This window comes from Biomphalaria glabrata, chromosome 11 (genome assembly GCF_947242115.1).
Source record: "Biomphalaria glabrata chromosome 11, xgBioGlab47.1, whole genome shotgun sequence".
NCBI classification, from domain to species: Eukaryota; Metazoa; Mollusca; class Gastropoda; family Planorbidae; genus Biomphalaria; species Biomphalaria glabrata.
In genome coordinates, this window is record NC_074721.1 from 33,011,402 (window position 1) to 33,037,195 (window position 25,794).

Sequence of the window (25,794 nt, forward strand, 5' to 3'; positions counted from 1 at the left end):
ATGGAATTTTATTTATAAAATATAAAAATGTAACTTTTATTGAAAGACGCCAAAAATCAACCTTTTGCTTGAAGACTATCAACTTATAACCTTTCAAAATGTGTGGTAAAAAAATAAACAGGGTTGTTTCATTATCTAGTTCCCTTGCAATCTATAGCACAGATAATGTAAAGGTTGTCTGTTTCGGTTAACGAGGGTGTCATGTGGCCAGCACAACAATCAACCTCCTTTACTTTTACCAAACTAATGTCAGGTACCCATTAGAGCTGGGTGGACTCAGAGGTGTCTAAAGATCCCAAAATTAAAAAGTCCTGGGTGTCATGTGGCCAGCACAACAATCAACCGCCTTTACTTTTACCAAACTAATGTCAGGTCCCATTAGAGCTGGGTGGACTCAGAGGTGTCTAAAGATCCCAAAATTAAAAAGTCCTGGAGTCTTCACCAGGATTCAAATCTGGGACCACTAGTTTGGAAGCTAAGCACTTCACCACTTAACCACTGTGCCTCTTTTGTTATCTAGGCAAGGTAGGAAATAAGGAAGATGTTTCCTACTTTGCAACAAATGCCAAGCTTTCGTACTTTGCTGGTAATGAATATTTTTGGCACATTCATTTTTTTTATTTTTTTTTTACAGCATTTCAACATCTGATGTCTTCTATGACCTCATTATTGTGTATGGCAGACAATCCTTTGATTATTACCTGTCACTGTTCATTTATGACCATTTTATCTCTGGAACAAGAAAGATATCAATCAATGGAACTGAGCTTGAATTGAGAACTTTCCAATTGTTTGCTAGTTCTGAGGAAGCTAGGCTTGGAATTAATCCAAAAAGTTTGTTCATTAACATTGTAACTGCTTACCACATCAACATTGTGAATGTTTACCATACTTCTTTAATTATTTTAAACATAAAAAAAAAATAAAGTCATCAATTAAAAGTTGTTTATACTTAATACCATTTGTTCAAATTTAAGAAAATAAAAAAAAGTCTTTTGTTTTATACTTATATAGTGGATTATTTATAGGTTTTGTGTTGATGTTAGTATTTATTTACAGGCATCATGTTAGTATATTTTGCTGGTTTCTTACACAAATTAATTTGATATTTATTTTTGTCTAACAGTCAACCAAATGTGCCAGTATTTTGGAATATGTCCATCTGACAGTAGATGTTTAAATTCTGAATTTCTCCCTATTTGTCAAGGTAACTCTGTAGTCTTTTTTTGAATGGGTGTCTGTAATGTATAAAAAAAAATAATAAACTGCTACGACTATTTTAAAACTTCCCATTGTTTTCATCTATCAGAAATATGTGACTATGGAATGTTTGCTGAAGAAGAGCATTGTATAGTCTGTAAGCATGGACAGACAACTTTAATCAGGGGAGCTAACTCACAGTATCTTTGTATAGGTATAAAATGAAATTTAATGAATTTATTTAAGTGCAACAAATCTACTTGCAAAGCATCCTATATTAATACTTATAAAAAAAAATTCTATTGTTTATTTTGATTTACTAACTATTTATTTTGAAAAAAAAAATGTTTTTAGATAACTGTACAGAAAATCAGGGCTATTATTTCCTATTCGACAAACTGACCTGCACATCTTGTCCTCAAGACATGTACAGGAGTGATGTAGATAATACATGTCACGTCTGCCCATACACTTCATACAACTCATCACATTGTATTGAAGGAGGAAGTGAGTATTATGATTTACTGTCATCTAAAGATTGGTAAAATAGTGTTACATATATACAAATGTTTGTATACAATGTTTTGTTTCAGTGAGAACTGTCAACAATCCACTACTAAATATTGAACTAAATATCACCATTGTAACACCAAAATGTCTGAGAGATCATCCTCTGTATTTCAATAACATAGATGAAAAACGATTGGTTCAATTAATGATTTCGCAAAATGGCTACTCAAGGTTAGTGACTTTTTTAATCCTTTGTTCAAAAGAACAGAATTGATTACTTTAGACTAAACAATATATTTTTTAATGAAAATATTTGCATTTTAAATCTCTGATAGAAAATCTCTTTGTGGTATTGAAATATTTTTATTTACACTTCAACAGATTCTGTTCTCCATATATCAACTGTGGCAATGTGATAACAAGCTATGTTGACAATCAAATCTGTATACCAGATGCTTCTTGTACTTTGAATAAAACCTGTACAAAATATTATTCTAGGGTTCACATTGGTGTCTACCACATTGGGTAACCTTTACATTTGGTGTTATTGTCTCATCTCATCATTGACTTGTAAAATAAATGTATACTAGATTGCCATTTTTAATTGGTGGTTTTTGTGAAGTGAATTTAAAAGTGAATACTTTATGCTAGGAATATTGCAGTAGCAAACCTATCTTGTATAATAATGTTCAATTAATATTTTAGAACCTATATGTCATCTACAAGTGCAACCAATAACCATGATCAAAGCTCAGTGGATATTCTAATGAGGACACTTTATGATACAACAAAATTATATCAATGGATTCCATTACTGGTAGATCATTTTGACCTTTTTTCCCCTTAAAATCAGTTTCTGTACTATTATTAAATCTTTTACAATGTCATTTTTAAAACTTGTTTTCAGAGCTACCAAGCTATTAGACTGGAACAACCTTTTAATATCAAAGTAACTCCCATAGGTAAATAATCTATTTTTTCCCTTAAGTTTTCATTTACATAAATGGATAACCCAGATACAATTAAAGTTTACATCTATGTTTATGTATTTAAATATATAGTATTTTATGGCAGACATGACCAAAAAACAAAAAGACAGTAACAATAATTTTGTTAACATACATAGCACAACCACATTAAAAGTTAGTTGTAATGGCTCAAGTTTTGGACCTCACAACCCAGGTTCAGGCAATGTTTCCATCCATGTTTCCAAAAAAAGAACCTTTCAATTCAGAAAAGAGAAAAAACCTCAGGCTGCAATATGATTTGTTTCTGATATATAATTGTTTTTGAAATAAACTGTGGGAAAAAAATGTGGACTGGTTCTAGGTGGTTTGTTTAACCATGGTTCCCCTGTGCACAATATGGATCCAGATAACTCTGCTGAGTCACTTGAATAAGTCCTTTCACACATTTGTTATATAAATCTAAAAAAGAATAAAATCTTTTTACATCATCCACCATATGGGTGTTCAGTAATCCATCTCTCGATACTGAAGACTGTACACAAAGACATCAAGGAAGCTGCTCATTCTCTCACTTACAGTACAAGACAATATAACCATTGTTTTCCTAGAGTTCTACAACACATAAACACAAAAGATGCTCAGTGAGTTCGCCTGCAAGAAAAAATGATCTTGGGCGCACACTCAAATTGATGTAATATTGATATATGTTTTCAGGTGATGTGAGTCAACAAGTGTTATATATAACAAATATCTGGTCAAGTAACCTCTCCAGTAACTGGACAAACCAACAGCAGGCTAGTGATTTTTTTCATTCAATAATGGACAATGATTATTGGTCTTTTTCTTAATTAAGTTATAAATATTTTGTCTTACTTTATTTCTCAGACCTACAACACTATATTCCAAAGTATACCAGAGTTTATCAATATCTTTGCACTTAGTACCTATGGGTAAGTCAAATGCTATGAAAATGCAATGACATGCTATAAAGTACTTAATAAACATGAGATTTACAATTGTTACTTGAACATTCTTTATCAGATCCTCCTATGACACAATAATCTCTAACTATGAGATCTGGCTCAGAAAGGATGTAGATGACCTTCTGATTGAAAGCATTGCCAAAATCATGGTTTTGTCTCATGAAAAATTAGGAGGTAATCTAACTGGGCCGTTACTTTTATACAAGACACAGCAAGATAGAGCAGATGGAAAGATGGGTAAGTAGCTGTTTGAAGATTCACTTTTCGAAGCTCAATCACAATTTTGGGTTCTTATACTTTTAGACTAGCATCCTATATGCTGCTTTAAAATGTAATTCTGTTTTACACAGCCATCACCTGGAAAGATGTAATCAACAGTATTTCAGTTGGTCAGTATTTTTGTAATGGAGGAAACTTTATCCTTTCTGATAGAGGGAATGGAACTTATGACTGTATTGAAAGTAGGTATCAACACTTTTTAATCTGTGTGAATGGGTTTTGTAGGAATGGGTTGAAATGCAATAATGTACAAGTTATTTCACTTATTTGATATGAAACAAAATAATTATTATCAATAGTAAATTGACCAATTGAGTATTTTTTTTAGGTACAATAAATAATTGTTTAAAATATCAACTTGATTGGAGAATGCATGAGGGAGAAACAAATTTAGCCATATCTGTGAATACTGAAGTATTAGTTTCCCATGTGTTTAAATGAAATAATTTATTATCAGTAATTAATTGTCTGATTGGTTCCTTTTTTTTTTATTGATTCATGTTTTGTCTATGTCAATGAATAATTGTGCCAAGGTTCAGCTTGATCAGAAATTGGGTGTGGTAAAAATAGCATGTACACACTTTTTATCAGAAAGACAGCCAGACAGAGTGAGTTAATATAAGCTTTGTACAAATGTTATTGCTTATGTTAATCTATTTCGTATCATATTTTAAAACAATAAAAAAAACATTCTTTCATTTTGCCTACAGCATGTGGAGATTGGACATGGGGAGAAAACTGCACAGTACCCTGCAACTGCATGAAAAACAACACTGTGGTGTGTGAAAGACAAAGAGGCGCATGCAACTGTACACCAGATTTTGACGGATCCTCATGTGAGAGACAAATTGATCGCTGTTTATTATACTCTCCCTGTGATCAACATGCTGATTGTATCAACACACTCAAACACTATGAGTGTAGATGCCATACAGGATTCAAAAATAATCTGAGCAATCCAGATATTTGTGAAGGTAAAACCTTTGTTTGTCAGAAATACTTAGTGTCAAATTCATTTCTAGCTCTCCTTTAAAACCTTCTGATCTATGGGGTAGATGATGTAAAGGTCATCTGTTTCTATGGTTTTATGTTTCTTTGGTTAATGAGGGTTTTGTGTGACCAGCACAATGTCCAACCACCTTTACTTTTCCCTAACTAATGTCAAATACCCATTAGAGGTTGTTAGACCCTTAAGATCCCGAAATAAAAAATCCCATTCTCCAGGATTTAAATCCAGGACCCCTTGTTTGGAAGCCAAGTGCTGTACCATTCAGTTACTGCACCACCAAATTATTCTTATTGTTGATTAATTTCTGCTGTCCATTACATTACTTTACGTATTAGATATTTCCTTGTGTAAAATACTGCCTTCATTTAAATACCTTTCTTTTGAAAAAAAAAGAAGCATGAATTGTAGCATTTAATAGCAGTACCAGAGTACAATAGCTATTGAGGGTTGAAAATAAAGTATATATAATAATAATAATCTTTATTATCCATAATGAAAGACACATTGGAAACAGAAGCTTCTTTTAAATACAAACATTTGGGCAGGCTTTTGGTGGGTCTTGTGGCTGCATGACTACTGGGTGATGAATGTGGGTCATGTGGCTGCATGACTACTGGGTGATGAGAATGTGGGTCATGTGGCTGCATGACTACTGGGTGATGAATGTGGGTCCAGTTTACTGATTTGAAAGCTCTTTTTGTTATGGGTACCTAGATGGTTACATCAGATGTTAATTTGGTAGCTATGTGCTATAAAGTGTTATGTGCATGTATCTGGTGTAATTATGAGGAAAGTAGGGTGGGCAGATGTTTTTGGTTGTGTAAGTTGGGGGCATCTAAAGAAACTGCAAGGCTGTCTGTCCTAGTTCAAGAGAATATGAAGAGGTGTAAATGTTGAAATAAAAAGGGGAGACAAACAAGAGCTGTGTGGACAGCATGACAAGTTCTACCTTGTTTAAATTAGTATTTCACTTGTTTTTCTACTATCTACTTTGAATCAGTCTATTTTGATTTTTAAAACGTTATATTGAGTTGTTGTTTTTTTAAAACAAGAGGCTTGTTCAAGTTTATTTTAAGTTTTACATTGGTTTAATTGTACTAGCTGCTTGGAGCTACAAACCAACCACTGGGCATTAACACTATGTCATCACTATATATTATTGGCAATGTTGTCAAGATTAAGTATCTCAATAGAGTCATTGTTTTGCCTTTTTTTCCGCCTTCTTCTCCCAGTAACAGTTATACACTAGTACTGTAATAATATGTCACATGTTGTGTTCATTTATCATTTCATTCAGCACCAAGCTTCAAACTTCACTTGTATTTCTTTTTTGTTAAATATTTCCTATGATTGATTGCTTTCTGCTATCAAAATGCATTTTAGCCTGTATTGTATATATTGTTTTACTCTAAATACTGTCAACTTTCATTAAAAATTTTTGAGTTCCATATATATAAACATAGGCTATGCAGAAATTAATTATTTTTTTTTATGAAAATGAGAAAGATTCATGTTACTTCTTCTATTTTAAACAGTTCTGTGTTACTTAATGCACATTATCTACTTGTCATTGCTGATTGTCTGGGCTGTATTTTAAGCCATTCATCCGGACTCAATACGCACCTTCATGCTTAAAATAAATTATTTATAATGAATAAAATGATAATGTAATCTATTATTGAATTTAACAATCTCACAATATTATATTATAATATTATTATAATAGTTAAGTAAGCATTCTGCACCTTGTGGTCCTATAATACCAACACAAGACATTACTTGGCCACTAAACAACAAACGCACAAACACTTGCCCACTCATGACTCTAGTGTAGACTCTACCTACAATCCCATCACTAACTCCCTGTAGAGACTCAAAAACATCTTGAGAGGTCTAGTCTAATACACTATGACAGCGAAACAACTATGAACTGCAGTAATGTTTAGATACTCACCCTAAACTGGGGTACACCGATAAACCTCAAAAAAAGTTAACACCAGCAAAAAAACAACAAAAAAACTCCATAAGCTTAAAAGCAATGCACCTAACAAGAATTGGTGCTAGAATATTATAACCTACGCACTGACACTGGTGTGCATTTAAAATGTAATATTTTAGTACTTTATTCCTCTGTTGGAACATTTTCTTAATTTTTTTCTTGTGCTCATTATTTGTCAAATTATTTTTTTAAATCTGAGATAATTAACTTTAAATTTTTTTGTTTTTCAGCACTGTGATATTTTTTCAGTTTCCCTCACATCTTTTTTTTGTTTTTAATTCCTTAGGTGAATGTCAGATTCCTGGACAAGGCCGTAGCTGGCTGGCGCAGACCTGCCAACCTTGTGGGCAAAATGAGTATAATGATGGGACCAGAAACTACTGCGTATATTGTCCTTACACTGAGTCTATGGTTAGGGACACATGCTATGGATCAAATTGTGAGAATACTTTATTGATTTTATTTAAAAATGAGCAAAGCAATTAATTAGTTTATCCACTAAATTTTATTGGGCTGCTATTTTTTTCACTTTGACCTGATAATATTTTGATCTAGGTTTTTTTTTAAAATTAGTTTCTACAGAACATCACTACTGGTCCTTAGTTCTGTGATTACTAGTTTTAACAATTTATAATTTTATAAAAGCTGGTCACAAGGGAGCATAATTCATTATTTTAATACTTTTCTTTCTTTTCTATAGATAAAACTATCAAAAATGTTGATTTGGAAATAATCTTTGACTACCAATCCAATTTCTGCCAATTCACGGATGAAATGGCTACAAAAGGAGGAAAACTTCTGACTGCAAACCTTTTGAGCAACTTTCCCAATAGGTTTTTTATTTTTGATGATCTTTAATAAATATGAAAAAAAATTTTTTATTGTATTTTGTTGGTAAAAATTCTAAAAAATGCTGATAATAATATGTTTTAAAAACTTATTAAACCTATAAATGTAGTCTACAAACGCCATCTATTTTGTATTTTATAACACTTTATTATTTAATATTTAAAACAAATATCTATTAAATTTATTGATATCTTTTTTTAGCTTAATAGTCAAATGAAGGTTGATATTTAATTCCCTATTTAGTGGTCTGTGTTTAAATTTGATCAACTGTGACAACATGATTTTTCAAATCAATAAGTCAGACTTGTGTAAACTTGGGAAGACATGCAGTCAATCTGCCAACTGTACAGATTTTATAACCAGAGCAACAGTTTATTTTTATAATGTACCGTGAGTATTTGACATTTTTAAAAAATCAGCTTTTCTGAAGAATTTTAAATGATTTCATAATTTTGATTATATAAAATTCATACCCAAAACTGAAATCTAAGGAAATAGATATGCTTCTTATAATATAACAGGTGTATATGTTAAATTTTTGTTTCAGAGAATTTGTGAGCACAAGTTCAAATGAATTGAGGCAATCTATTGAAGTTTTTGTTGAGTCTCTTTCTAACCTGACACAGCTTAATACCAATCTCACAGACAAGGTAATTTACTTACTAGGATGTTGGTCTCTCAGACTGTATTATATTTACAATGGTGTCAATAATAACTTACCATTTGTATATAATTTTAGTAATGAATTCTTCTTTTGCATCTAGATGAAAGTGGCTGTCAAATTACCTCCAGTAAACAGCAGTGTCTTTGTCATTCCAGGTAATAAAAAAATATTTTTTTATTAATTTTAAGACCTGAATTATAGAGTTAAAATTTATTAGTAAACAAACATTTTATGCAATATTTTTCAATCAATAACATTTCCAGTATGGAACGAAATTATTTTAAAATTTATTTTTGCAAGTTTTTTTTTTCTTTTTCAAGAGAATAGAGAGAATTAACTTTAATTTTTTTATTTAGCTGCAGAAATAAGCATTTGATAGGGGTATTATGGTTGTATGGTTGAGTGCTAGTCTTAATTTCAATCCTGGAGAAGACTATGATTTTGAGCTTTGAAATAGTCCACTAAAATGTAATGTGTATCTTACTTGGGGAAAGTTAAGATGATTCACATTTGTTCTGGCCTCATGACTCTTTTGTTAACTGTTGGCCATAGAGACATGAACTTTGCATCATCAGCCCCTTCTTCTTCTGTCCAGCTTTTTGCTGCTGAGCTTTAAGCTCTTTTTACAGACTGTGTCAAGGAAAATAGTGTGTTTAGCACTGCCTACACATTGTTGGTTATGTTGGGCTGTAGTGGTAGTAGGCCTAAGGATGATTAAGATGGAGCATTCAAAGAGGATATGTTTTATAGTTTTATTAGGGTGGGCACAAAGTGATAGGTGTGTGGGATTTATTTTGTTAAGGTGTTAGTTTAAAGGTGTTTGTGCTGTTCTTAGTTGGACGATTAGATTCCAATGTCAGTCAGACAGACAGTTATAGAAAGTAATTTTATGCTGAAGTAATTTAATGCTATTACAATGTAAGTATTAATATAACTTATTTCACTCTATAGTTATTGACTTTATTTTTTAAAATTATACTATTCTTATTCCCTGCATCTTTCTGTTTTCGTATTCTAGATAATGAAAACCGTTTAGCTTTTATCAAGGCCTCAGTAAATTACCAATTGGAATATCCTGACTTATACAGCTTCTTATATACTAATGTAAGTAAAATGTTCAAACACTCACAGCCTCTTCATATGTAGATACTATAGGTGTCTTTTTAAAGTAATTGGCCTCTTCACAATATTTTTCAGTCTCTCAAAGAATTGGGTCAAATTGTGTCCACCTACCTGTATCCTAAAATAGAAGACATAAGGTAAGATGCTATAAACAAAAGTTAATTGTTGGTGTTTTATGAATCCTGTAAATTCTTGGTCTAGTAATAGAGCATGAGTCACATATGAGATTAGGATTAGGTCATATATTATTGAACATGAAAGCAGTAGGTCTAATATTCAAAGACAATCAGACCTGAATACAATTAACATTCTTTTATGTGCCTCAAATCATGCTCTTGAAAGGAACTCTGTACAATGTAAATGAATGAATTAATTAAAGAATTATTACTATTGATGTTACATTATTCACAAAGGAAGTAAAAAAAAATATCTTGAAATCCTATGTTGTAATTTATTTAACATAAAATACTAATAAAACTCATTTCCTTCTTTAATACCTTCAAAAAAATTTAAGACAAGTTGTTAATAAAAAAAAAAGAAAACTCATTCGGTTAAGTTTTTATTTGGTTTTAATAGACCATACTTTGTGAGTATCTTCATTTAAAGATCTTTCTTTTGTATTTTGTAAATTTCCACTACAATTCAGTTATTGTATGGTCTATTTCATTTCTTATTATGTTTTCAGTACTACAAGCTCAAGCCTGACAACTTTTACAGCCAGTTTCATGTTCAAAGAAGCTGTTAATGATAATGCTATCAATGCCATAGCAGAAGCCATTATCACATCCCATGAACAGTTTGGTGGTAAATTTGGAGACTCAATATATTCTTTTACAGGCAGTGTTGCAGTATTCAGATCAAAGAGTGACAAAGATAAAGAAGTATCAGGTATTTTCAAGTTAAATCTTACAATGTATCATTGAATTACAAAAAAAACATTATGTTTACACTGCAATAAGTTTATTCAAATCAAGGAATAGATAATGAAAATCTCATTCATCTTTAAATATTTATCATACCATTTCAAAAAACACCTACCTCCATCCGAAATGGATTATATTTGTCCAAATTGTTTGTACCATAAAATTTTAAAATTAAAATGACTATTTAAGCCAGGATGGTTCGTTAAATAGTTTGACACCTAAAAAATAAAAAGTACTAATTTTTTAAAATATTCTGATAGTCAACAATTATAGTCTGCTCTAAACTATGCAGATATTTGAAAGGTTATAAATAGCCCAAGATTTAATCCTTGAGGTAATAAAATATTGATTAAATTAAAATATTTACAAAAATTAATCCAAATAATACTACAATGTAAACACATCAGTTTTGATAATCCCTCATCATACTTGTTAGAAATAATAGAGTTAGAGCTACATTAAAAACCATTCTACTTGTCCTGAAAAACCCAGAAACTCAACTTCAATCATATCAGACTTTAAGTTGCTCAAGTGCTCCCAATCTTAGTTGTCACTTTCTTAGCTATCTGCTTAGGAGATCTTCAAATCAAGTAATAGATAATGAAAATCTCATTTATCTTTTAATATTTATCATACATCTTTAATACCATCTTAAGCAGGCTAATGTTGCAATGCTCAACAGACTTTTCAAGGTTGATACCTTAATGATCTCAGAATCTTGCATTGTCTCTATGACCAGTACCACATTTGGTAATCAAAAGTTCACACACTTAGAGTGATTCTTATGCTGCAAAATATTTGTGTGAGTGGGATCACAATTTATTTGCATATTTTTACATGTTACTTTTTTTTTTCTCAGCTTTCAAATGGTGTAGTTTTCTTCTAGATCTTCAGAACAAATTTTCTTTTGAAATATGTGCCATTGACAAAAGCTGTAAAGATACTAAAGACTATTTCCAATGTAAGCTATTCAGATCAAATGAAAGTTTGAATTCAACTTTTTAAATAATTGTATATGTGCACTAAATTATTGCTAAATAAATCTTTTTTTTTTTGTGGTTTTAGTGTTTGCTATTTTATCTGAACTTTTAAAGAATGTTTCACTGCTTTAATATATATTTTTTAACATAATATCACTAGGATTCACAACTCAAAAAATTAAGTTCCTTTTTCTTATTTATCACTAGGTGTTGATGCAGAAGGTAAGACACCTGTTTTAGAATTCTCTTTCTTAAAAGAAAAAATCTGGTTAAAATTTTATATGAAGTCGTTCCACTAGTTTGTTGTGCATCATTAATGATAATTCAGTTTTCTGATTTGAGATGATTTGCCAGTTATCAATGTATTCATACTAATCTAAAGTCTTCCATTATCCTATGCTAGAAGTAAGTAAACACTTTTTTTTTCATAGTTCAGTTCGGCGCTGTGGCTGAGCGGTTAAGCGCTTGGCTTCAGAATCTGAAGTCCTGTGTTTGAATCTCGATGAAGACTGGGATTTCGAATTTCAAGATTTTTCATGGCGCCCCTGAGTCCACCCAACTCTAATGGGTACCCAACTTTAGTTGGGTAAAGTAAAGGAGGTTGGTCATTGTGCTGGCCACATGACACTCTGCTCGTTAACCATTGGCTAAAGAAACAGATGACCTTAACATCATCTTCCTAAAGATCACAAGATATGAAAAGGGAACTTTACTTAACTTTACTACCATTCTCCTAGGTATTTTCTGAAAATTAAAATGTTTGATACCCAGTGAGAGAGCTAAAGGAATATTTTTGTTTTGCACTTGTCAATGTTGAATTTTCTTACCATGTTCCTGTGATTTCTGGGACATCTTATTTAAGTCTGTTGTAAAGGTGACAAAGACAAAGTCAAGGTTTATATACTTAATTTCCACATAGTTGGCTGAATGGTAAAGGGCTTAACTTCTAAACCAAGGGTGACTTAGGTTCAAATCTCACTGAAGGCTGTGATTTTGAATTTCAGTATTTTTAGGATGCCTTTGAGTCTACCCAACTCAATTGGGTACCTGACTTTTCTTGGGGAAAGTAAAGGTGGTTGGTTCTTGTGATGGCCACATGATAACCCTGTAAGCCATTGGCCAAAGAAACAGATGACCTTTGCATCATCTACACCATAGATTGCGCAAGGAGAGAAAGGAGTGCCTTACTATTTACTTTGCCTGACATTAGGAAGTATTCCATAGTTTCCCACCCATACCTGAAGCATCATTTTTTATTAGATATTACTATCTTGTCCGATGAGGGGACTGTGTTGAGATCATTTATGAGATCATATGTATGTTTTCTTTTTTTGTCAGTACTTTTTTTGGTTGTTATACTTAAGATGGGAGCTTCACAACACAAACACCTAACCCTTAGTTTGATGGACCGTTGGGGCACCACACAAAATTTGTCAGCCGTCTTTCTCCATTCCTCTCTGTCTTCTGCCTTGGATACAACTTCTTTTATTGGCAGGCCCATCCATTCTTTTTTCTTTTATGTTGCCTTTCCATTGCTTTCTCAATCTGCCTCTTTCTCTTTTTCCCAAAGGAAGGTCTTTGCAAACCCCTAAGACCTTGAAATATGGTCATAGACTTTTAGTTTCTGTTTTTTTACAATAGTTAGCAGGTCATCTAGTAACCCTGTCTCTAATCTCTTTGTTTGTGATGCAGTCTTTAAATGTGATACCTTTTGTAGCATCTTAATTCCATTGCTTGGATCCTCCTCTCTACAATACGTTTATAATACAATACATTTGTAATACATTCAAAAATGGCATTACCATACCTTTATTACTTATAATTCATGGTGTTGTAGAATATTAGTCAGTATGAGGTCGTAATATCTGACAATGTCCAAAAGCTTTGATTGTCTCCTACAAGTCTTACCTTTCCCTTTTTAAGAATACAAATTAATTTTATATACAAAGTATATAAATATTCTATTTGATAATTTTATCAATTTAGCATCTGCAACCAATAATGGAAGTTTTCTATTTCTGCATCATTGTTTTAATATCAAACGAATAGAAACTGGCAGAAGGGACTCCTAATTACAGGAGCAGTCACATTTTTTGAGTCTTTTGTTTTTTAATGCAATGTAATGGAAGGAATGCATTTCTTAATTTTTCTTTTTTCAAATTGAAAGTTCTTTTAGAAAACTTTTGATAAAGCAGCTGTTCAAAAATAAATTTGATTAGAAAAAAATTCAGGAACATTTGATTTATTTTAATCATTAAAAAAAAATTATTTTGACCTTTTCTAGATCCACTGAAAGCACAAAGAGGTAAGAAGTTCATTCTATTTTCTGCTACTAATTCTATTGATAAACCTTCATGCAAACTAAATGCATAACAAAATATTCTTCAACTATCCTACTATTCTTTTAAATTATATGTAGAATGTATTGGCATCTAATAAGGCTTGTCGGAAGATTAATGAGGAATACAGTATTTCCCATGGCTACGCAGCCCCAGCTGTGACCTACGTATTTTGCCATCTTATGCTATGGTATTAAAAGAAATATTTATTGTCAAGTAAATAAAGAAAGCTAAGTACAAGACTTGATGCTGCATCTAAAGCATTTGACTTGAAAATTAGCTGAAAAGATTTAAATGCATACATTTCAAAAATGTTGTTAGTCAAACAGTGGTGAAAGAACACACACTCAAATATTGGGAGTTAAACAACATAAAAAAGGATGCCAGGTTATAAAAAGAAATTGAACCTTCTCTCTTGACTAGCCATTCTAACAGGATTTGGAAAACCTTCATTTGAAAAATCATCAAAGCATGATAATTATGAATTTTGAGTGCTTATAGTAGTTATTGGCTTTAAAGTAGCCTATATTGGAGACAGTAAGGTAAGGTATCATTATTTAGTCATCATCATCATCATTGGCCTCCTTCAGTCATAGAACGACTATGGTTCATCTCAGAGCACATTTCCTCATGTGGCTATGGAGCCCTATTTTGGAGAGATACTCCCTATTTTGGAGAGTCATTCCCGTCCACAGATAGTGCAGGTTAAGGTGGCTTTTGCTTCGGTGGTAGAGGATCTGGCCGTTTTTCGGATTGTACGTTTTTCTTCCAAAGCTGAGACCCATGTACTTTCATTGTCCATAGCTTTCTTGGTCACTGTCTCTCTCTCCATCTGTTGCGGTCTAGAGCTATGTCTTCCCAATTGTCAGTATTGATGTTCACTGATTTGAGGTCACGTTTTATTATTTATTAAGTGTTGAATAACTCTATTATAGACTCATTTTGTTTTCATTTTATCTACAACTTTAATTGTTCTGCTATTTATGCATAATTTTGTGTTTGTCTATCTAGGCATCTTTTTTCCATCAATCAAATTATTTTTTAAGCCCTAAATCTTTTTTCCCTCACTAAATTAATGTAAACTAACTGAATGCTTACAATGAATCTATTAGTTTTCTATAATGATCACTAACTTATGAACCTATTTGTTGTTTGTTTCAGCTTTATACCCCTATGGTCCAACATCTGGAGACAATGATTTGTCTGTACATCAAGACATGTGGTGGTGGTGGTGGTGGGGCATATCAAGTGATCCAATCTACTTCCCATCTGGGGTTCCGTTTGGGGACAGAAAAGTAAAAATAGTTACTGTAAGTCTTCATGCAAATCTTTACCATTATTATCACTTCTATCTCATGCAAATGTTTTCATTGAAGATTGTTGTTCATATTTAATATGCTGATAGATTATTTATTATTATTAGAGCTCAATATTTTCCTCAGTTATAGTTATATAGCTCTAATCTGACATTAGTTGGGGAAAGTAAAGGTGGTGGGTCAATTTGCTGGCCATATGACAACCGTGTTAACCATAGGCCACAGAAAGAGATGACCTTTACATCATCTGCCCTATAGATTGCAAGGTCTGAAAGGGGAACTTTATATTGATCATGGGATACAAAATGAGCCACTAATATAAAGTGTGATAATGCAATATTTGACAGTAAGTAGCAAATGCTATTCTTCTTCTTCTTCTTTGTTCCCATTTTACATGTCGAAGGGTTCAGATCAGTAATCCTATATCTGAGATGAACCGCGCAGTGGTTTCCAGATCAGGCAATTCTTCATATAGTTTTTCTTCTATAGGAGGGTTTTGGGGCTAGAGTCTTGTTTGGGCCATTTGATGTTGTATGCAGCTTTGAAGGGCATGGTCAGCATTCTCTGGTGATGCTCCACAAGGTCAGGTTTCACAAGTCCAGACTTTTAGCAAATGCTCTAAATTGTGTTTGTATGAAAAAAATGCTTGCTGTTGAAATTACCACATAAAGGGATGTAAAGTTGTATTCATATTTGACCAATCACGACATATTTACTATTTTAATGCTTAAATACTTGTAATTCATTGTCCTTAAAACAACCTGAGTTCTTTAATTGATGGGTATTAGATAAATCTAACCTGAGGGATAGAAAGCTTTAATTTGGATTGTTTTGATAGACTATTTAGACTATCAAGTTTGAGAACATGTATTCTTTGCCTTGCTATTATAATTTAGATATATTGTTAGGAATCATTAAAAAAAATTGTGTACGTATCTCTTACAGGTCCAAGCTAATGGAGTCATCAGATTTGGGAAAGGATATGACAGTTGGTGGCCATATTTGTACTATGACCCAGACTACCAGGAAGGTTTGCTGGCTCCTTTTTGGTTTTACTATGATTACTACAACAGAAATAATGGGAAAACCTATTATCAGCTGTATGAGACTTCAGTGGTTGGAAAAAATCATGCAGTGATACAAAGAGCAATCTCTGAGGTAAGAGAACATAAACATGTAACAAAGTTATCAGTTTTTTTTTTTGTTTTTTTTTTTTAATTGATGGCTTTCAAAAGGGGTTAGAGTTAGCTTGATTGCTTGGACATTTGGAAAAGTTTAAAAAAAAATGGACTCTTAAATTCCCTTTTCTTTCATGGTTTTTGTACAGAGCCTTTCAAATCTTAATTACATATTTAAAATAAAGAGAAAAAAGCCATTTTATGACATTATCGTAAATACAATCAACAAATATTTTTTTTTTAATTTTCTTCTACAGATAACAGAATTTTTCCAACTCTCAAAGTTTAAAGTCACCTATGTTTTGGTGGCTACTTGGGTCAATGTGGAGCCATATAAATGGTACAGTTGGATTTGTCAGTACTACCAATGGTATGGTGGAGAATGGTGGTTTCAGTATTGGTATAAAGTATACTATGACATGTACTGTTATAAGGTAAGTTTAATATAAAACATGTCACCAAAACTAATTTTTTATTGAGCAAACAAGCTCTTAGCTTGTGTGACATTCATCCTATTGTTTTAAAAATATTAGAATTTTATATTTTTGAAAAAGAATTCTTGCATTCACTGCTCTGTAAGCAATAAAACAAATACTGTATAATATATGTCTATTAAGCTTGGGAAGCGTGGTTGAGAGGCTAAGTACGTATGAACTTGGCTTGGCTTGGTTACCTATGAAGGGGCTTGAGGTTCGACACCAGACTCAAGCAGAGTTGTTTACTGAGCATCTAAAGGCAGCACTGAAAACCTTCTCCCACTGGTCCACAAATAAGATTGGACCATAGTGCTCTGAGCGTGCTATAAGCATGAAGGTAGCACTATGTATAAGCTATAAATAATATTATTATAATTATTCAATGAGTCTTAATTACTTGTTGTTACAATCAGACAGAGAAAGAAACCAACACTTTCCAAGCAGTTTATGCTACTGATGGAGAAACAGGCTATGTTACAGTTACATATAAGAAAGGGGACATGAGTTGGCAGTATGATTACTGGATGCCCATAGTTGTGGGTTATGCAAATTCTGAAAAGATCAGAGACTTTGGTGTCACTTACACCGACCTAACTACCAAAATGGATGTATTGACTTGGAACACAGGTACGTTTCATTTATACTTGTGGGATGTGTGGCCCAGAGGCTTAAACCCCTTGGATGTGGGGGCTCAAGGTTCGACATCCGAATCGAGCAGAGCTGTGTTTACTGAATGCCTTAAGGCAACATGGAAAACTTTTTCCAAGATACTCCTCTAACCCCCCCCCCCACCAAGTTATCCACAAAAGAGCTTAGACCATAACGCTCTGAGCATGCTATTATAAGCATGAAAGTGGCGCTATATAAGCTTTTTTTTTTTTAATTTTTACTTACTTTAAATGTTTTTATTGTTTTCTTTTTGAAAATATTTTTTCAATATTTATTGAATGGTCATATTGCATACAGTTCAATTGATCTATTTCTTAGGTCACTATGGAACTTGGATGGAACAGGTTGGCAAGATTGAAAACACTGACAGCAAATGCCTAAGATTTTATCAAGAAAACCAATACCTGATAAACAATTATTCATTTAAGAAAAACATGAATCAATTGTACAAATGTCCTTGCAGTCTTGATCGATTGGGTGCACAATGGTGGGGATATTCTTGGAATTTCTATGGCTTTACAAATACCTACATTTACTGTGTTGCTATTGGTCAGACTGCCAAAAATAGACTTCTTTCAGGAAATCCTCTAAATAAGGTAAACACAAAATTGTTTAATTAATTTGAAAATAATTTAAATACAAAAAAATACAAACACAATCAAATCTTTGGTTCTTGATGTTCCTAAATAATCTCTTCTTTCAGCTCTGCTGCTACAGATACACCTATCCCACTAACTGGTGGGACTGGTATGCTTGGGACCTTGCCTGGAGAAGTGCCCCATATGTTGATCACAGAGATCCAGATGGTAGCCACTTGCTGTTAAATGATCCATGGTGGTGGTGGTATGGAAATGATGGCAGGAAGTCTAAAGAAGAAGATTTCAACCCACACAAATGGTGTTGTGTGGACTCCAGCTGTCCATCCCAATTTTGTAATTTGTTTAACAAAGTGAGACCAGACTTGGGCTGTTCTTTGTATGCTGAGTTTATTTCTGGTAATTTGTAACAAAATCTTTTCAGCAAACTTCATCTGACTTAGTTCCATTACTAGTGATGGGCAAAAGTTAACTAAAAAGTTACTAACTTTTAGTTTAACTAAAAAAAATTAGTTAAGGCCAAAGTTTAATTAAAAAAAAAAAGTTTAGTTAAAATCCTAGTTTAATTAATTTTTTTTAGTTACAAACTAAAAAGTTTAATTACAAATTTTACAAACTTTTTTAACAGACATACCAATAAATATTTAGATCTATGTAATTTGGAGAATATATGTAATAAATAATAGAGAGGAGAAATAACTAGAGGGTGCACAGCTCACTAGAAAGCCTTTTGACCTTTACCCTATAATGGTCGCTATTCCCGCCAATTCAATGTATTTGAAAGGCGAGAAAAATAAACGTGTTCATTATATTCTAGCAAGTTTCGCTGCTTGATAAATCCTGATAATTCCTTGCTTCTATTGATCTACATTTTGTTGCTTTTTTTTAAACACCAGTGTGTTCCTGTATAGCTGCAGACAAAGAATTTTGCTTTACTATAGATCTAAAAGAAATGTCGACTCTATTTTATTTTAAAACTTTTTACTAGTAGATAGATCTAGAGTTAGAGTCTAGTGACGTCTAGTCTATTAGTATTAGAATTAGTCTATTACTACTATTAGATATATAGGCATAATAGTCTATATTTAATTATTTTAGTCTCTTAGTCTTAAGTAGAGTCTAACTCTTAGTAGTCTTAGATCTAGATGTAAATTTAAAATTTTAAGTCAATAATATAGATCTATTAATTGAAATCTATATTACTTTACTTTATTAGACTAGACTAGAACTATTAGTTAGAGATTCTACTATTCGTATTCCCCCCCTAGTCACGTGGTTGTGTGTATACAACGTGCACCGTGCTTAGTTTTAGTTAGTTTGTAGTGGGAATCTGAAGCGTTTTAAGTCAATATTTAGTGGTTTCAATTTACTCATTAGCGCTAAACTATAATTTGTTAATAACAGGAGAATCTAGAGATACATTTTTTTAATAGTTTCAACTAAAACAAATAGTTAAACCTTTGATAGAAAGTACCGAAGCGTTGGCCTATAATCTGCCATACTGAGATCAAGATTTCTTGATCTACAATGAATGACTACACTTACAGTTCTTAGCGTTCGGGTAACCAGTGCTAGAAGAAAAAAAGTAACACTTTCATCCCCCCCCCCTTTTCCTCTCTGCCCAAAAGTAAACAAACTTGAACTTGAGTAGAACACTAAAAGTTGGACAGCAGACCAGTGTGTATTGGTCAGATAGCTCTAGGGCTAGTGTGTAGTCGATATGTCGACTAGTTGTTATAAAAGATAAAAAGACTGCCATGAGTTTTCCTTGTGCGTAATAGGCTTCAGTTGTTTAGCGAACAAATAACACATCTGATAGTCAATGATAAATCAAGATCTACTCTTACAGTTACACAGGTCAAATGTGTCTTACCCCGCCCTTTCATTGTTAAATTTGGTTTCTAAGTAATAAAATAGATCTAGATCTGTTTCGTCAACGCATTTTTGAAACTTTAATGTAACATTTTGTGAATTTCTTAAAAAATGATAGAACTTTTAATAACATAATAATACATCATGTATCCAACACAATAACCGGAATATGAAATATATAGGCCTAACGTTAAAAAATAGCTGAAGTTTATGAAAATAACAATGTTTCAACTAATATGCATATTATCCCATATATAGGCCTCTCTCTCTCTCTCTCTCTATATATATATATATATATATATATATATATATATATATATATATATATATCTGTGTGTGTGTGTGTTTTGTGTAGTTTATACCAAGCTTTTTTTTTAATCTTACAAGAACGTTTGTAAAAACATCTTCTTCTGTATGTGAATGTATCATCGGCAATGTGTTGACGCTTGTTGTGGACTATAAAGCAAATATCATTGATAATTTAAACCTATCCTTGAACAGTTCTTGGCCCTTTATGAAAACATTCGTAAAGTTATTTGAACATTCAGGGAGTTTGTTGATGTACTCTGAATATTTTAAAATGTTTGTAAATGTAAAATTTCGTAAAAATAGAGGAGCAACAGCAATGGAAATATAGGAAGACAAGGCCATTCTCCTCTTTGTTGTCCAACAATCACGTGACTTTGGTTAAAGTAGGTCAGAAATAAGGAACTACCTCAGAGTCTAGATTTGATTATTAGATCTAGATATATTATATATCTAATTACTTATTATACTAAGACCTAAAGATGCATAGATGATAGATCTATAATGACTATAATACTAGACTAACTGTATCTAACTAACTAATAATAGTCGTCACTATACTATTACTAGATCTAATACTAAATTAACTAAATCTAGAGTTCTAGATTCTAGACTAGATCTACATCTACTTCTATTATAATTATACTTATATCTCTACAGACTAGATCTAGTATTAACTACTATAGAGTATACAGACATAAATACCCATATCTAGTTATAATCATAGGCCTAATTATCATATAATTATAATAATCTAAAATCTGTAGCTAGATCTAGAGTATTCTAGAGTTACTAAGATATCTACTAGAGACTCTATCTAGATTTTAGATATAGTAGTAGTAGAAGTAGTAGGCCTAACTAGTATTTCTTAGATTATTTTTTGATTAAAATATTAATTATTTGAACTAGGTCTAGTAGCTAGATTTAATTCTAGATCCAGATTATGTTTCTGATCATTTCGTTTGCAGAAGATATTAGATCTAGATCCAGAATATTCTAGAATCTAGGTCGAGTTAGTTAGAGTGCAGTTTTATCATTACTTCTAAAGGTAACTTATATTAGAACTTGGACAATTACTTCTAATTTCTTTCTATAATAGTATTCTAATTCTAGTGATTCTATTAAGATCTACATCTATCCCATAAAGACATTTAAATCTTGTTTTATGTGCACCAATAAATGTTTATTACATTTAGCTAAAGAGATTGGTTGTGCTTTATATTTTTCATGTTTGGCTGTTTCGTCCTTAAAAAAGGTCAAAATAGTTTGTAAAAGTTTAACTAAAGTTTCTTAGTTTAGTTTAACTAATTTTTTCAATTTGTGATTAACTAAAAGTTTAATTACTTTTTTTTAGTTCAAACTTAGTTTTAGTTTAACTAAAAAAATTTAGTTTAGTTCCCATCACTATCCATTACTTTAAAATAATGGCAAATAAATTTTTATGTCTTATCTTATCTTATATAATACAGACATTACTTCAAAATAGAAGATGATTACATCCTGTCTGTCATGCATCTAGTCATGCATGTTAATCAATGACTTAAATGTAGTCAAGTCATAAGTTTTCCTGGATGACTAAGGCAATCCATTCCATGCTCTAATAGCACTAAGGAAGAAAGAGCATTTGTACCAATTTGTCCTAGCATATGGAAGGAGTAATGTGCCCCTAATTGGCTCTGTCCACTAAATTCTTCAAATAAATATAATCATTAATTTTTTAATACAGTGGCTGTGTGGTTAAGCGCTTGGCTTCCAAACCTGGTGTCCTGGGTTTGAAGATTTTGACTTTTGGGATTTTCAGGGTGCCCCTGAGTCCAGACAACTCTAATGGGCACCTGACTTTAGTTGGAGAAAAGTAAAGACAGCAAACTGTAATGGGTACCTGACTTTATTTGGGAAAGTCATGGCAGTTGATTGTTTTGTTGGCCACATGACACTCTCATTAACAGTTGTCCAAAGAAACAGATTATCTTAACATCATTTGCTCTATAGATGGCAAATTCTGAAAGGAACAAAATGTTTGAATTTACTATATTACTGCTGTATTATTCTGTTTTTCATTATTTTATTTTTTCTGGCTGTTATTTCACAGGAAGTGCATTGGGAGATCCCCATATCATCACACTAGATGGCACAGGATACACCATGAATGGACTGGGAGAGTTTATACTTCTGTTCATCAATGAACTAAATTTTACTCTGCAAGCTCGCACCAAACAAGCTCTGTCTGCTGCTGGTAATGCAACCAAAGCCACAGTGTTCTCAGCTTTTGCAGCTAAGGAGGGGGACACAGCCACATTCCAAGTGGAACTAAGTGCAGACAGCAAAGGTTTGTTTGTCAAATGTTTATTTTGTTGTTTTGGATGTTCCTTCAGAGCTGAAAATGATTTACTTCCTAGCCCAAACCTCCCCCCTGGATGAGGGGGAATGACAGCAGGCAGGGCATGAACCCAGATCCGTCGAGAAGTCCAGACAAAAGTCCATTGCGCATACTGCAGTCTGCCATCAAGGTCGAAGCTTTTAATTTGTTATTGTTGTGTTTATATAATGTATTAATTTTTTTAATGAATAATTAATCACTATTTTCAATTTCAAATTTATAACAATTTTTACAGGCATGATAATAAATTCCTGTGGTGCCGATCTGACAACAGATTTCTATGCAGATGAGCGGTACAATGGATCTAATGTAGTGGCAGATGTCCAGGTCTCTAGGAAAGAAAAAAACAATAAAACAATTGCAGTAGCAGCTTTTCCTTCTAGTAAGATCTTTCAATTTGTCAATTTAATCTAATGATTCATATTTGAAATGTCTGCTGGAAGCTAAATGAGACATCAAAAGATAATATTAATAAACTCTAAATCTCACAATTGTCTGTATTAAATCTATATTTGTTTTTTTGCAGCATCGCTTTTTATAGTAAATGAAAAATTACCCATTAGAAATAATTCCAAAATATTTATAAGTACAATAGCTGTGCATTTATGTTTTGAAATATATGTTTCATATGAATTTTATTAATATATCTCATAAAGTAGTTTAAATCTGTCTGTATAATAGTGTAGTCCATTAACGCTTTCTCTCCTGACGATACCACCGTGGATGTGGTAAAAAATTGCAAGAGAGAAAGAGTTAAGTTAAATTGTTAAATGTTTAATAGTTTAAAGCGTGGTAGAGGGTTAAGTATGCTTGAACTTGGCTTGTCTTGGCTCGAGATCCTGTCAGGTGTTAATTATGTTTGTTTGACTTGATGATCTTGATGATACAAAATTCTGACATATGAAGGTTTGGAGGTGCCGTAACTATGGCTCGAACACTTTAATAATCAGTTTAGTAACAAAGTGTTGATACGCTTTTCAAGAGTTTTAATTGTTTTAAACTTGAACTTGAAACAATAAATGTATGTACTAAGATACAGATACAGGATTCAGTAAAAATGAACAATAAAATGAATAACTATTTACTTTTAAAACTAACGACTTCTAAGTCTAACTTTCTAGCACTCTCTCTCTCTCTCGTCCCAGGTTAACACTCCTCCTTTTAAAATTTTCATTAGAATAAAGAACCATAACATCTCAGTACCCATCCTTGACCCGTTTATTTCTTTTTAATTGTTTTTTGTTAATTTAACCTACGTTAATTATGTTTCTGTGCTGTAGCCTTGAACTAAGTTTTAATCAGCGTCTTTCTGGCATTTAAGCGTGGGTACGAGTGACCTAATTTGAGATAGATACACTGTCCTCATTTTGTGAACTATGAGGTGTCACCAGAGACATGATAGTCCGACACCCGACTCAAGCAGAGTTGTGTTTACTGAGTGCCTAAAGACAGCGCAGAAAACCTTCTCCTAGTTACCCCTTCCCTCACTGGTCCACAAATGAGATTGGACCATAGTGCTCTGAGCCTGCTTTAAGCATGAAAGTAGCACTATATTAAAAAAAAGCTATAAAATAGTTGTAAATTGATAAATTGTTGCGACCCATAGACCCATATTAGACCTTGTAAAATTTAGATATGACAAATGATAGTTACATTAAGTCTGGATACTTCGTAGAAGTTGAGTTTGCTTCTCTTGTTGCACAAGGTTTAGGTTTATTTCTAAACCTAATTTTTGGCACAATTATTAATAATCGTTAAGCCAGAGCTCTCAGAAAGCTCTTGTAAATATAAATATATCTTAATATTTTGTTTGTTTTTAGGCATTTCAATTGAGATCTACAATGCTGATGGCTATCTGGAGTTTTCTGTCAATGTTCCTAAAGATTTGAAAGGAAAAACTCTTGGGCTTTTAGGAAATTATAATGACGACCCCAATGATGACTTTGTTCTTCCCAATGGAACTAGTCTTAGCAACACCAGCACAGAGAGGGAAATTTATGAACAATTTGCTAAGAAATGTAAGTGTGATTCTTGTCTATAATAATAATAATAATAACAATCTTTATTATCCATAAGGATTTGTCTTAAAATTTGTGCATTATATTAAACAAAACATTATAACTATAGAAAACCAAAATATACATTCACACCAGATTCACTCATAATTTGGTGGGAAGCGTGGTCGAGAGGCTAAGTGCGCTTGAACTTGGCTTGGCTTGGCTACCTATGAAACGGGCTCGATGTTCGACACCCGACTCGGGCAGAGTTGTGTTTACTGAGAGTCCTAAGGCAGCACAGAAAACCTACTCCTAGATACTTCCTCCACCCCAATGGTCCACAAAAGAGATTAAACTAAATCGCTCTGAGCATGCTGCAAGCATGAAAGTAGCGCTATTTAAAAGCTATAATTATTATAATTTACATGCGAAAAGTTTTATATCAGATCGTTTAATTTTATTTACTGATTTGATTACCAGGGGGACAAGAGTTTTTATGTCTGTTTGTCTTTGCTATCGGTGTCTTGTATCTCTTTTGTGATCCAGAGGGGGATTTTTTATTTCTAGAATCTTTTTAGCTTTTTTTTATGAGTATTTTTCTCAAACAACTGCCCAAATGGGGTTTGTTTTTGCTAATGACTTTACCAGCAACATTTAGGATTCTATGAAGTTTATTTTTATTTTTAATGCTCAGATTGCCATACCAGGCAGTGATACTAAAACTTAAAATATTGCAGATGTGAGCATGATAAAACTTAGCCCAGGCCTTTTCGCTAACATTAAGTGATGACATTTTTCTAAGTAATCGTAATCTTTACCACCCTTTATGCTGAAATAATCAGTATTTGCAGTAAATTTAATTGATTTTCTAAGATATTACCAAGTTATTTACAAGTTTGCACTATTTCAATGGTCTCTCCAGCTACAGAAACAATATCATTTTCCTTCTTTTTCCTATATTTTGGTCTTATTAGTTACATTAGTATTATAAATGTTTATGTTTTAATAAAAACCTTAATCAATACCTCAATACATAAGTTTCATTTTGTGTCCTAAATAAGCTATAAAAATCAATGACTTTGCAGTTTAAGCACTTTATTATCATGCATGACTACATTAACCCATGAATATATGTAGGACATAATTATCTTCTTTTTTGAAGGAGCATTTGTAATTCAT

The 25,794-nt window shown here is 32.4% G+C and overlaps 1 protein-coding gene across 1 annotated transcript in view; it reads left to right on the forward strand.

Annotated features, from left to right (window-relative positions):
• Positions 1–25,794, forward strand: part of LOC106055042 (uncharacterized) — a 135,679-nt gene that overhangs the window by 79,642 nt on the left and 30,243 nt on the right. Inside the window, exons 101-133 of the mRNA XM_056004484.1 lie at positions 635–834; positions 1,127–1,207; positions 1,310–1,414; positions 1,555–1,707; positions 1,794–1,941; positions 2,092–2,235; positions 2,416–2,527; positions 2,618–2,672; positions 3,393–3,472; positions 3,564–3,628; positions 3,720–3,898; positions 4,012–4,122; positions 4,651–4,914; positions 7,235–7,387; positions 7,649–7,781; positions 8,041–8,187; positions 8,345–8,447; positions 8,562–8,616; positions 9,480–9,565; positions 9,659–9,720; positions 10,269–10,471; positions 11,366–11,467; positions 11,694–11,708; positions 13,771–13,791; positions 14,987–15,135; positions 16,087–16,299; positions 16,577–16,753; positions 17,209–17,422; positions 17,783–18,060; positions 18,168–18,459; positions 22,331–22,567; positions 22,854–23,000; positions 24,439–24,636. Of these exons, the coding sequence (XP_055860459.1) occupies positions 635–834; positions 1,127–1,207; positions 1,310–1,414; positions 1,555–1,707; positions 1,794–1,941; positions 2,092–2,235; positions 2,416–2,527; positions 2,618–2,672; positions 3,393–3,472; positions 3,564–3,628; positions 3,720–3,898; positions 4,012–4,122; positions 4,651–4,914; positions 7,235–7,387; positions 7,649–7,781; positions 8,041–8,187; positions 8,345–8,447; positions 8,562–8,616; positions 9,480–9,565; positions 9,659–9,720; positions 10,269–10,471; positions 11,366–11,467; positions 11,694–11,708; positions 13,771–13,791; positions 14,987–15,135; positions 16,087–16,299; positions 16,577–16,753; positions 17,209–17,422; positions 17,783–18,060; positions 18,168–18,459; positions 22,331–22,567; positions 22,854–23,000; positions 24,439–24,636 (4,682 nt within the window). The remainder of the gene's footprint in view (positions 1–634; positions 835–1,126; positions 1,208–1,309; positions 1,415–1,554; positions 1,708–1,793; positions 1,942–2,091; positions 2,236–2,415; positions 2,528–2,617; positions 2,673–3,392; positions 3,473–3,563; positions 3,629–3,719; positions 3,899–4,011; positions 4,123–4,650; positions 4,915–7,234; positions 7,388–7,648; positions 7,782–8,040; positions 8,188–8,344; positions 8,448–8,561; positions 8,617–9,479; positions 9,566–9,658; positions 9,721–10,268; positions 10,472–11,365; positions 11,468–11,693; positions 11,709–13,770; positions 13,792–14,986; positions 15,136–16,086; positions 16,300–16,576; positions 16,754–17,208; positions 17,423–17,782; positions 18,061–18,167; positions 18,460–22,330; positions 22,568–22,853; positions 23,001–24,438; positions 24,637–25,794) is intronic.